Here is a 13,716-nt window from a genome sequence, read left to right as displayed (position 1 = left end):
TCCAAGTCAGTCTTCAATGGTTGAAGCAATTTAGCAGTTTTGTCAATCCCAGGGGGAAAGATTGAATCCTGATGAGAAACCTAGTCTTCCTTCAAAAGAGCACATTTTTTTGTGATTCATTGTTTATAAAACAGTATCACACTTCTCTTTGCATTGTTCTTGCGATCATCTCTGTTTGACCCAACAGATACAAAAAGACAGTACATGAGTTATTTGGAGATCTGTTTGTTTGTTTTTTTTCTTGAGGGCTTGTACCTCAGTTTTTCTAGTAGAGGGTCTACCCAAAATCTTAGTTTTATTTAATGCTTGCATGTGCAGATCTCACCAATGTTCACTTTGGTTTCCACATGTCTTGTCTCTCTGGTGCATGTCCACTACTAAAGGAACATTTTTCACTTAGTGGTCCTGGCTGTGTTAGATCAAGACTGACAAAAATCATATGCATCTAGTCATTTTGAAACTGGTGGTGCACCAGGGAAACACAACTAAGGAGGAATGCATGTGTGATAGTCCTGACTGGTCAACAGTGTCTTCTTGCTTGGCTCAGTAACAAAATGCATGGAAAATATAGGATTCATGCAATCACATGTCCAATTTAAACTGCTCTTATTGTTATCTGTATAGCTTTCTTTGATGCACAATGATCTAAAAAGTGGTTTTCAAACTTTTGTACTTGTGACTCCTTTCACACAGCAAGCCTCCGAGTATGACCCCTGTTATAAATTAAAAACACTTTTTAATATACACGTCTACCTCGATATAATGTGACCCGATATAACACGAATTTGGATATAACATGGTAAAGCAGTGCGCCGGGGGAGCGGGGCTGTGCACTCCGATGGATCAAAACAAGTTCGATATAATGCGGTTTCACCTATAATGCGGTAAGATTTTTTGGCTCCTGAGGACAGCGTTATATCGAGGTAGAGGTGTATTTAACACCATTATAAATGCTGGAGGCAAAGCAGGGTTTGGGGTGGAGGCTGACAGCTCGCGACTCCTCCCCCCCAATAATAAACTTGTGACCTCCTGAGGGATTCCGACCCCCAGTTTGAGAACCCCTGATCTAAAATATCAGATTGTTGACTATTGTTTATTAAATTATCTATGTTCCTTCATAGGAAATTGTTGCTTTTTTCTAGATAATTCTATTAATTAGGTTATTTTATTTTTATTTTTTTAATGGATATGGTTGAATAAGTTTATGTAGATCTGGACCTTGCCTGGTAATTTCTGAGGTTGAATCTTGGGTACATTTGTTCCATAAAATTACATAGCTTAAAAGAATTTGACACAGGTTATTTTATTTCTGTACAGTTTACACTTGTTCTGGACTCTGCAAATATAATAATACCTTTTTCTGGTTTACATTGAAACTTGAAGCTCCATCCTCTTTTTATATTTATTGCTTCATTGTTTTCTTCCAAATGTGAGTTCGAAAAGCTAAACTGGAAAACTAGTCCTGTGTTGTGTCAGCATAATTAACTTCTTTCATTAGTTGCCCAGAGAAACATCTGTCCTCTCCAGATTTTGATTGTGACTCACTTTAGTGAATTGTCAGATGAATCCCTTAGTAATTTCACTAACAATGAAAGTTTAATGTATTTCTTTTAAATGTCAAATTATTTTAAAAAATAAATAAATACATTTTTAGGAATATGGGTTCTTTTTAGCTTGACAAATGCCATTGTGTTCCAAATGGATAAACTTTCTAAATTATTTTTTTAATGAACAGTTAGTTGGTCTCCTTTCCAAAATGCATGATACTGTGACTGTTTTATCAATAACTTTTAAAAAACAAACTCACTCTGGTTTTGAGGTCTATTAATCCTTTTGAAGATGTAGTCTGATTGGCAACGGTTCGTACTATATTACTCAGTATGCTTTCAATAGACCTTTTAAAATGGTATTTGCTTGAGAACATATTCAATATCAGTGTTTCCATTTAAAAATCTTTTTTCCCCCCTTTTTGCAAGGAGGCTAAGTGATGTTTTGTGTACATAAAAATACCTACCTTTGTCTTCATCCATTAGAGCACTTGATGAAATTTTGTTTCATTTGCTGAAGTCTGGCAATAGAAAGCTATCTATAGTCAGATGTTTTGGTGAAAAAATGGAAAAAAGCTTTCTTATCCCTTGATGACTTCAGTATGTGGTTGGTTTTTTTTTGTTTTGTTTTTTCCAGTCATTCTAATCCTCCTCACAAGCCCATTTTGAATACATACTGTTAAGCATTCAGTTTTTGGTAAACTAAATTAATGTAATTTTACTTTCCAATCTAAATCAAGACTTGCTTAAAAATATCTGATAAAGGAGATACCTATTTTATTTTTCAATTCTGCAAAGACTGTAGTACAGTCTACATGTAATCAGTCATCAGACCAATAATACAATCAACTTTGGAAAATATATAAATAGATTAATCATGATTTTTAAAAATATTTGGTTTAAAATGTTTTACTATATGAATGCAAGACAGCAAATCATTTTTAAAAAACAGTGAACTGCGGAACTCTATATCAGCATTCCTACTTGAGTGGAGGAGGAACGTTTTCATAAAGATGTTTTGTTTTGGTGGTCTCTAATGAATTAGAAATCAAAGGAATTTTATAAATTGGTTTCTAACCAAGCTCTTTGCTGTTCTTATAAAATGTATTTACATATAGTTATTAATAAAATCATGGGCAATATGCAGATTTTTCAAATGATGCTAAATAGCTTTCAGAGATGTCCAGATCAATTTGTTTGAAAGTTCAGAGAAGTGTTTTTATTGGGAAAAGGATAATTTCAGAGAACTTTTAAAAAGTGACCTCCTCACAGATGGGATTATCCAAGTGTGACACTGCTGTCAGTTGTTTAAATTGCTTTCTAGAAGGTTTCCCTTGAAGAAAAATATCAGCTGAGCCACTGTATACAATTTCAGTTTTCATACACTTGGTTTCCATTTGGTTGGTACTCTTTCAGTGCTGTAATGTTTCTAAATGGCAGCTGCTGATATGTCTGATAAAATAAGGTCTCATTTGTAACCAAAGATTATTTGTCATTGAAATGAATTATTTATATTTAGAATAAAAATAAATACATAAAAACTTTGTTCTTGGGGTCTTCTGCTATTGTGCTATGTGAAGCCCCATTTGCTTCAGTGGAGCTATAGGCTTTTATAAAATTAAGTACTTCAAGAAGTTTCTGCAAGATCAGGGCTTTAGACTATGTCACTGCCCTGAAGGGTTTACAGTCTATAAAACTACATACACCTTGTAGCACTGTAAAAAGGTATCATTAGTACAAATGTGCATTTATAATGACATCTGAAATAAAGATTACACTTTAAATTATGGTTAGTGAAAATGTATTATAAATACAAATTTAAAAAGCAGTAATAAATATTTGTGTGCATGAAAAAAGTGATGACTGGCTTCTCCCTCCTAGCTCTGGAAGTTTTTGCAGATCCCTTGGTGTTAGTGACACAGTCTAAATGTGCAGTGATCATACGATGAGATTTGATAGGTCAAATGGGAGCCAACAATGGAAAATAGGAAGTTCATGAAGAAATTACGCTACAGTAGTTTATTATAAAGTTGAGTCTTTCTTTAAAGTAAAAATTCAATGTGGCATTTGTTTTTTAAGTAGTGTTAACAGTTGTAAACATTTTTCTGAGATTCACTGAATTTACAATTTAATTTCACTTGTTTTTATGGGTTTCTTTCAGAAACCAGAGTCAGCATTGGAAGTTTTCAGGGAAGCAGGAGTACCACCAAAGCAGAAAACTACAATATTTAAGGTGTCAGATAATGCTATAATTAAGCCAGGTAATCTTTTTGAGCTGGGATACATTACATGTATGACTTACTCTTGGTTTAGACTTAATAAACAAGACATTAAGGTAGGTGACCAGATGTCCCGATTTTATAGGGACAGTCCCAATATTTGGGGCTTTTTCTTATATATGCTCCTATTGCACCCCGTCCCAATTTTTCACACTTGCTATCTGGTCAGCTTACATTAAGATGGGATTGATATTTAGGTATGAAAGTGAATTTAAATAAATATTTTTTCCCCTGTATCACTGAGGCCAAATCAAATTTTTGAAAAGGAGGAAAATAGAAAATGGCCTTTGTTTTCTGTGGGTGGAGAAAGAAATTGTCGTCTTTTGCCTTTTCTTCTTTTTGTAGCAAATCAGTTCCATCCCTTGGAAAAGTTGTTTAATGCAAACTGACTAAAATGCAAATGGATGTTAGATATGAATGTGACTACATTTCCCAGAAGGACTTTGGCACTTTTATAAGGACACCATAAATGATGTTTTGCAAGAGGCTGGAAAAGTTACTGTTTAAGAGGTTTCAGTCTTCTCTGTGCTTCCCTGTTGAGACGAATTAGGTGCCTCTTGAAATGCCATTGTTTCAGACTATCTGAGGCAGAAAGGATTCAGCAAAATGGAGCATTGGTTTCCATTGAGAATTTTGTCTTTTAACCAGAAGATTTGGACGTTTAACCTTCATAAAAATTGTTTTATAAATTTTTCAGGATATATTAGTATGTTAATTTGGGTTGTTTATATTACATGCTTTTGCCAATATAATTTTGCTTCAAGCATTTTATTAATTTCTTAATCATTAGTTTTATTAAAACAGGGTCCTAATGGTCTATTTAAAATATTATAACTTCTTTGGTAGTCAATCGAGAGAGTCTACAAACACATCTTAGACTTTATTGCGGCTACCCAGTAGTAGTATCCAGTATGGCATAACGAGAAAGTGCGGTCTGATAATTGAAGCAAAGGCTAAAAGTTGGGAGCATTTAAAGTTCTAAATATGTACTACAAATATTACTGCATCAACCTCCATCTTTCCTCTCTTATCTCAATTGTTTACTGTGGGCTGTCTGTCTCTTTTTCTTGGGGCTAGTACACTTATACACACTTCATTATTTATTTATACTAAATGTCCATATTTTTCTGCTTAGTGATTTAGTAGAGGTTCACATCATCACTATCTGCATTAACTGACAGATCTGACATTGATAGAGTGGAATGATTTAAATTACTTGATTTTTGTTTTTAAATTGATTTACGTCAAGTTGAGGATTTGTAAAACTAATCTGAGAATTTGGTATTGCAAATTTAGATTAAAATTTATAAAGAACTAAATTATCAAAGCTTTTTTTTTAAAATGCCACTATTAGGGTATGTTGTTTTTGAATTTTACAGGACTGCTATGAGCAAAAAAACAAAATATTGAATGCTCTGATGCTGCAAGCAGTTAAGCAGATAAGTAATTTTACTTGCATGAATAGTCCCATTTGCTTTAATAGGACTACTCATGAATTTGATTTTAAGCACATGCATTGTGTCTGCAGAACAAGGGGCTAAAATTATACTTTTGTTAAACTTTTTTCTTAATGTCATATAATCTTTGTCACATCAAAATAAATTGCTTCATTGTTAACACTGAAAATTATTTAGTTGTATAATACATTAAGAGAGTTATTTAGAACTTTTTTGTATACATACAGCCTAAAATTTTCAAAAATAAGAGCAAAAAATCAGGCTCAAAAGGGATCTGAAAATGTAACTGCTATAAACCTAGCACAGGGTATTTGCATGTCCATTTTGTGTTTGAGCTTATTTTATTTTCTCAATAAAGATGTTAAGGACCCTTGATTTGCCTTTTTCAGCATAGATGAGCATCTTAAGTGTGAAACTTTTTAGTTGTAAAAATCTCTCAGTAAAATCTGAAATTGTATTAATAATTGGGAGACTGAAGAAACAAGTACAAAACAACCAATTTAGTAATTTAAGACTATAAAATGGGATGAAAATAAAGAAGTAATTATACATACATTTTAAAAAAATCAATTTTTTTAAAGAATCAGGATTTAAATAAAAATTTCCTTTTTAAAATTATTTTTAACAACTGTGGATGCTAACAGGATAATGGTTCACATTTCAGCACTTAATTGAATGGTATATTTTCCCTCCCTTTTAAGGTACACCTCTGTATGCAGCTCACTTCCGTCCAGGGCAGTTTGTGGATGTCACTGCCAAAACGTAGGTTCCTAACTTTTTTTTAATATATTATATTTACCTTTCAGATCTTTTTCATTTATTTTCCTTTTCTCTTTTGTCCTAATATTAATTTTTGGCAAAGGTAGATTGAAAAAAACACATAAATTGTAGAATAATCTGGGGTTGTGTGGGGGGATGCATTCGTTAATATGGTACAGTGTAATGTGTGTGTCTCTCTGTTAGTATTAAAGATGGTTGGCATTCCAGTGTAAGCTTCTGTCTCGAGTTTGCATCAGGGATAGTTGTGGGTATGAGTTAGGCTGGATTTAAATTGTTTGCAGTGTTTCACAACGCTTGTCACATGCCTTTGTAGAATTTCTAATTCTTACGGTCAACAGCAGTATAAAGTGAGGCCAGAGGATGTTGTTATATGACTAAAGGCTGCTGTTGTCTTCTGAGGAGTAATTTGATAAGGAAAAAGATGTGAATGAAAGTTTATGAATGGGAAACACACTTTAGGTAGGAAATTGTTCTCGGTGAAACCGCGTTATATCGAACTTGCCTTGCCTTCCTGGAGCATTGCTTTACCATATTATATCCGAATTTGTGTGATATCAGGTCACGTTATATTGGGTAGAGGTGTACCAATGTAAATCTTTTATATAGGCTTGTCTACACTATCGTGTGGGGTTGATCTAAGATACGCAGCTTCAGCTATGTGAATAGTGTAGCTGAAGTCAACGTACTTAGATCTATTTACCACACTGTCTTCACTGTGGTAAATTGACAGCTGACGCTCTCCCGTCGACTCCGCTTGTGATTCTGGTGGAGTACTGGAGTCGATGGGGGACCGCTGGATTGATCCCTGCCAACCAATCTGTCAGATAGTGTAGACAAGCCCTACGAGATGACACCATATCTTGTGTCCTGGTTCAGTTGCAGACGTTCTTAATATTCTCCTCCATAGCAATTGTAGGTTAGTAAAATTTGGCATGAATTGTTCTATAGAACCTAAGAGTCCCAAATCCAGGATTTCCAAAAAATATTAAAAGGAACCTTGTACAGAAAAAAACAAACTAAGCTAAATTTACTGTTCTTTACTTCACCTATTTTTTGTTTCAGATAATTACAATCTGTTAGATTTCCCCCTCCCCACCGCCCCCCCCTCAAGTTTCTCACAAACTTCTTGCCAGGCTTCTCTGTATTTAAAAAAAAACCCAAAACTCCAGTATTAAATAACTTCTTTTTGGCAGCGAAGCATTCGTGAGAAACTTCAAGGAGTTGGTGAAGTAAAAAAAAGTGGTGAAAAATGGGATTATAATGGCCATTTTCTAGTTACTGAAATAAACAGGTGAATTGCATTGTTAATCAGAATTGTTTTTTACTGATTTCACCATTCTTAAATAAATTTTATTATTAAGTGTTTTTATTAAATAAATGTAGATGTTGTTTTGTCATACCTAAACATGAAGGAGGGCTATTTTAGTTGGAACAAATGACTATTTTTAATGCTTATTTTTGTTGATTTAGCATTTTTCTTCCATATCGCCATGCTGCTAGAGTGTGTGCCAAAGCATACCATTCAGCACAGGTGCTCTGATATTACCATATTATACGAGGGGCAGGTGGAGTGCTATTTAGGAAGATATTTTATTTGTACTACATTTATTTCCTAGGAATCTCAATTATAGAACGGGAGCCTGTTGTGGTAGGCACTATACAGATATGTAACAAAGACAATAGTTTCTGCCTGAGAGTGCTCACAATTGACGTGACCGATGGGATATAACAATTGGATGAAACAGACACACTGACTGGTGGGCTAGAAGGATGTTTAGGCACATTCCTAGCCAATGTCAGACCTGAATAATTTGTAGCATCAGGGCAGAGAGGTAGGTTTTTGTAGAGGATAACGTGGAGATTTACTGTAATTGATGGGGAGCTTTTCCTGTGCATGTGAAACAGATGAGAGAAAATTCAGAGGTACTGGAGAAAGAAGCCCATAAGCAGGCAATCAAGGCTGCCATCACTAGCAGAGTGAAGATAGTGTTCAGTAACTTAATATATCTGATACAGAGGACGGGGATGAAGAGTCAGGGGCCTCTAATGCAAAGACAAAGAACTTGTGATTTGATTTGGTGAAGGAGGGAGAGCCAGTGGAGGGATACAAAGAGAGAGAGTTAATGTGGTCAGAATGGCAGGTCAGGAAATGACCCCAGCAGCAGCATTTTGAATAGACATGCGGTGTGTGGGAGCAACAGGGCTGCCAGATACCTACAGTATGTGGTTTGTTACCATTTTTTTCCACATCCCACCCTTTCTTCTCTGCTAACAAGCATCGCTATACCTTCCCTTGTAGGGTGGGAGGAATGGTTTCTTCTCACACCACTGTGAATACTAGTTTATGGCTCAAATGGTAGAGGATGCATCCTGCCACCAAAAATCAGTTTTATCCTTTCTGAGACCTGCATAATATCCATTGGTCTAGACAATTGGAATCCCAAATCTCCTTATTTCAATAAAGTGCATTTGTGTCATGATGTACTACCAAGCAGGCCCTCTCTCTACTCTTGTTTCCCCTTTTGTGAACTGGAAATCCCTAACTGCTTCCATAAGAGTGTTGAGAGATTTAATTGGCTAATATTTTGTTCAGTGCTTTGAAAATACAAAGCATTATGGGGCGCCTACATAGGGAAATGGACTGGAATAGCTGTAGCGGAATAAGCTGTAGCTATATTAGAATAACTCCCTGTGTAGAGTTATTCTACTCTGAAATAAGTAACTTCATTTGGGAATAATGCCCGCATGGGGAATTATTCTTGCGTAGCTATACCAGAATATCTTATTCCATTATAGCTATGCCAGTCAGTTTCCCTGTGTAAACACGTCTTTTTTTATTTTTCTTTGTTAGGGAAAAAAACCCAGAAAAGTGTAATGTTCTGGGATGGACCGTGTATATGTGGGGGTAGATACCAGCTTTGGAAACGAAGGTCTTGTATATGTTTTTTAAGAAAAGTTCAATACCTTAGACAATATATGAAGAAAAATCTCTTAGAATGTCCAGTCTTTCAGACCACAGTAGGTGAGGTATCAATCAGAATCAATTTTTTGGTAGAAATAGGAAAGTAAATCCTTGCTTCTGTTATGTTTGTGGGACGTGGCAGCATATTAAAATCAACTTTCTATCTGTCTTGGAAGACTAGTCTTATTAACAAAATGCAGTGCTTTGCTTTGCAAACAAACTATCATTAGTACATTAATTGAACATAGGCGATGATTGTTTTTAGAGCACTTCAAAAAAAAAAAAGCCCCTGAGTGCTTTGCTTTTTTTTTTTTATAAATTAAAAATAATTTCTCAGAAGCTAAAGGGCCATCCTAAATGTCTAGATAGGAAGGTTCCTGGGGCAAGAACTATGTTTGTACATTTTCAGGTACAACAAAGGTGCTATCTAATTGCCATATATACTCGATCATAAGCCGGTTCGTTTATAAGCCGACCCCTCTCCCTCCACCCCTCCCCCATGCATAAGTAAAAATATAACCCGTTCATAAGCCAACCCTATAATTCAGGGGTCAGCTCCTGGGCCATCAGGATAAGCCACTGGTGGTCCAAGATGGTTTGTTTACCTTAAATGTCCGCAGGCATGGAGGTAAACAAAGTGTTCCGGCATGCCAGCTGCTTACCCTGACGGGCTGGGACAGCAACTGGTGGGGAAATTTTTTGCGAGGGAGAAGCTGGGAGTCAGGGGAGTAACCCCTGACCCCACCCCACATGACCCCACCCCTAGCCTGGGACCCCCACACTCTTCCCAGCCCATCCTTTCTTATCTGGGGAGGGCCAGGGAAGGATATCTCTGACCTGGCTGGAGCTGCTCTGGCAGGCTGGGCAGCGTGGCCGCAGCTTGCTCTGGTGGGCCAGGCCGGATGGTGCAGCCGCAGCATGTTCCAGCGGGCTGGGCCGGGTGGCACAGCCACATCATGCTCCGGGGGGTGGGGCCGAGCGGCATGGCTGCAGCCTGCCAGCCCCGGCTGCAGCTGCTTTGGAGGCTGGGGGGAGAGCAGCCTGGCCAGAAGCAGAGAGACGCTGGCCTCGCCTCTTCCCTTCTGCTACTACTGGATGTGCTGCCTCTCCTTGCTCCCTCTGTTTGGGGGAGGGGCTGTGCCCCACCTCTCCCTCTCTATACCCATTTATAAGCCGACTCCCGTCTCTGGTGCTTTCTTATTTCACTAAAAATAATTGGCTTATGAACGAGTATATACGGTAATGTGTTTTATGAAATAGATGTCAGCAGTATTTTTTGAAAAATCAAGATATAGGAAAAGTTTCCTTGTGGAGGCGTGAGCGAGTTAAAGATCATATATAATTTACCAATATATCTTGCTAGAGGCTATTTAGAATTATTTGGAAACTAAATATAGAACTGGTTTCCTGGCCTCTTTCAGTCTGTGTGGCTGATCCACCCCATCTTTTGAGTTACGAGTTGTAATCTAGAATATTTTTTCCCTTCAGTTATTTGCTAGATAATTTTTAAAACTAGATATCTAAATTAATTACTCCTAATGCTGCTTTTGGCAGTCTGTTCCATATAATCTATCTAGAATATTTTTTCCCTTCAGTTATTTGCTAGATAATTTTTAAAACTAGATATCTAAATTAATTACTCCTAATGCTGCTTTTGGCAGTCTGTTCCATATAATCTATCTATGCAGCTCTTAATATAGAAATTACTCTCAAATTCTTAACTGTCGTCATTAACCTTAGGGTTTCTTATCACGTTTTGCTCTCAATGTGAGTCTGTAATCTTTCCACTGCTCCTCTGTATCTGGTGTGTTATAAATTTCTTCATGTACCTCTTTCTACCTCTGCTTTTTTGTGTGTGTTTTGCTAATGTACATTGGCCTCTTTTCTGTAATTCTATGTTTAGCATTAGATTGCCTCATGACCCCTTGGCAAACATTAAATTATCTTTGAATACATTCAGTTTCCCCTTTGCGCTCTTTACTTGCTTCCATTCAGTTTTATCCAACGTTGCTTCCAAAACACTTATGTTCCTATCTTTTTTGTTTCATTCTAAGCTTTTTTTAATGGGTGCAGCTGCCTGAACAGCCATTCATAAGTGCAGTGCTCAGTGAGCGATGGTATAAAAATATCCCAGAAACCTTTGAGCTGTTGGAGGCAAGGAGATTCCTTGAAAAATGCCCACAGTGTTTAGGGCTCCCACTAGCTGTTTAGACAGAATGCATTGAGCTATATAGTAGTAGGTAGCTTTAACTAATAGAAAACTTTAGTTTGCTTAACTAGGTCAGACGTCTGTCAGAACCCAATTACATCAAACCATGGTTCTTTGGGATTTATAACTGTGAAATGGCTAGGCCCACTTCCAATTTTGTGTGGATTAGCCTTAACAATACAACACCACCTGTTAGTGAGCAGAGGCCACTGTCTGTCATGTTGACCAATATTTTCTTGTTGTTTATTTATACTTCCTCATTGAACTGTATCCATCTGTTATAGACTCATAGACTTTAAGATCAGAAGGGACCATTATGATCATCTAGTTTGACCTCCTTCACAACGCAGGCCACAGAATCTCACCCAGTTATCTCTTGTCTTATACTCAGTGTAAACCCTTTTTGCTCTGTGTTTGTACAGCATCTAGCATAATGCGGTCTTGGGCTCCTAGACACTACAGTAATACAAATAATGATAATACTGATCATCGATCGCTGTGAACATTGAAAGAGGTTTGGAGATGCTGGTTACTAATGAGTTGTAATGCTTCCTGGCCCATGCTTTCAGCCTGAGATAGTCCATGGGTTGTGATTGGAAATGCTGCCTGGGAATACAGAAAGTTCTGCTTTATGTAGTTGTCATTAAAAATATGCCTGCAACGAAGGGTTTGGAACAGCAGTGATTCTCTCCTGACTGTGGAAGACCTATTGATTTAAACTCGCTTTCTTGTTCTCTGTCTCCCACAAAATGCTGCTATACACTTCTATAGAAAATACTACTCTTTCAGCATGTAGGTCATAGGGTGTCACTGCTTCGGTTCACTGATATGACAGATTTTTCAAGAACACAAGTATCTGTGTAATGCAGAGGTGGGCAAACTACAGTCCATGGGCCACATCCGGCCCATGTGACCATCCTGCCCAGCCCTTGAGCTCCCGGCCAGGAAGGCTAGCCCCTGGCCCCTCCCCCGCAGACATGCCACCACCTGGGCAGTGCTCTGGGCTGGGGGCTGTGTGCTCCTGCTGAGCAAAGTAGCAGTGTCTCTAGCTTTGGCCTGGCGATGCGGCTGCAAGACATGCTGTCATAAACAGATAGCTAAGGGTTAATGTCTCTTCCACCTGAAGCACCTGACCAGAGGACCAATCAGGAAACCGGATTTTTTCAACTCTGGGTGGAGGGAATTTAGTGTCTGAGTCTTTTGTCTGTCTGCCTGCTTTCTCTGAGCTTTGGAGAAGTAGTTTCTACTTTCTAGTCTTCTGTTTCTAAGTGTAAGGACAAAGAGATCAGATAGTAAGTTATATGGTTTCTTTTCTTTGGTATTTGCATGAATATAAGTGCTGGAGTGCTTTGATTTGTATTCTTTTTGAATAAGGCTGTTTATTCAATATTCTTTTAAGCAATTGACCCTGTATTGTATCATCTTAATACAGAGAGCCCATTTGTATGTATTTTTCTTTCTTTTTATATAAAGCTTTCTTTTAAGACCGGTTGGAGTTTCTCTTTACTTCAGGGAAATTGAGTCTGTACTCACCAGGGAATTGGTGGGAGGAAGAAATCGGGGAGATCTGTGTGTTGGATTTGCTAGCCTGATTTTGCATTCCCTCTGGGGGAATAGGAAAGTACTTTTTGTTTCCAGGACTGGAAACAGAGAGGGGGAGTCACTCTGTGTAGTTTCACAGAGCTTGTGTCTGTGTATTTCTCCAGGAGCACCTGGAGGGGGGAAGGGAAAAAGGATTATTTCCCTTGGTTGTGAGACTCAAGGGATTTGGGTCTTGGGGTCCCCAGGGAAGGTTTTTTCAGAGGGACCAGAGTGCCCCAAAACACTCTAATTTTTTGGGTGGTGGCAGCAAGTACCAGGTCCAAGCTGGTAACTAAGCTTGGAGGTTTTCATGCTAACCCCCATATTTTGGACGCTAAGGTCCAAATCTGGGACTAAGGTTATGATATGGTGTAGCAGTGGTGGGATATAGACAGAATCCAGAAGCCAGTAGGAATATTATATTTTTCTTTTCTCTGCTAAGGGCTTTTTAGCAGAGAGAGAAACAGTTGGTTTTAAAAGGGAACCAGAGAGAATTTTTTTTTCTGCTCTCTCTGGCAGTTTGTGGCTTGCATGTTAAGCAAGAAGCCATTACCAGACTGTTAAGGGTCTTTTGTCATGCAATAGCCCTCCCATTAGGAGGCAAGTTCCAGCACTATATGCATGCAAATAAAGTGGTTTTTCAGGTTTACTTAACATTGAAGATTAGCTAAAGGCACTGTTGCTAGGCAGACTTCAGGAGGCAACAGAACCTGCAGTTCAGAAGATAAACACGGGAGGGCACCCCAACACAAGAAAACAGGAACCATGACTTCTAAGGCAAAAATTGAGGCCGAAGAACAAATCAAAGAAGCTGAACACAGGCGAGAGATGGAAAAACACAAACAGGAACTGGAAATAAAACAAAAAGAGATGGAGATGAAAGAAAAGGAAGAAAGCATGA

General features: G+C 37.7%; 1 protein-coding gene across 1 annotated transcript in view; it reads left to right on the top strand.

The window, feature by feature from the left end:
- MRPL3 (mitochondrial ribosomal protein L3) overlaps window positions 1–13,716 on the top strand; it is a 67,834-nt gene that overhangs the window by 12,705 nt on the left and 41,413 nt on the right. The window contains exons 5-6 of the mRNA XM_050938501.1: window positions 3,709–3,808; window positions 5,985–6,045. Coding sequence (XP_050794458.1) covers window positions 3,709–3,808; window positions 5,985–6,045 — 161 coding nt within the window. The remainder of the gene's footprint in view (window positions 1–3,708; window positions 3,809–5,984; window positions 6,046–13,716) is intronic.

This window comes from Gopherus flavomarginatus, chromosome 2, assembly GCF_025201925.1.
Source record: "Gopherus flavomarginatus isolate rGopFla2 chromosome 2, rGopFla2.mat.asm, whole genome shotgun sequence".
NCBI lineage: Eukaryota > Metazoa > Chordata > Testudines > Testudinidae > Gopherus > Gopherus flavomarginatus.
Note: the sequence above shows the minus strand (reverse complement) of the source record. Positions and strands in the feature narration are given on the sequence as shown.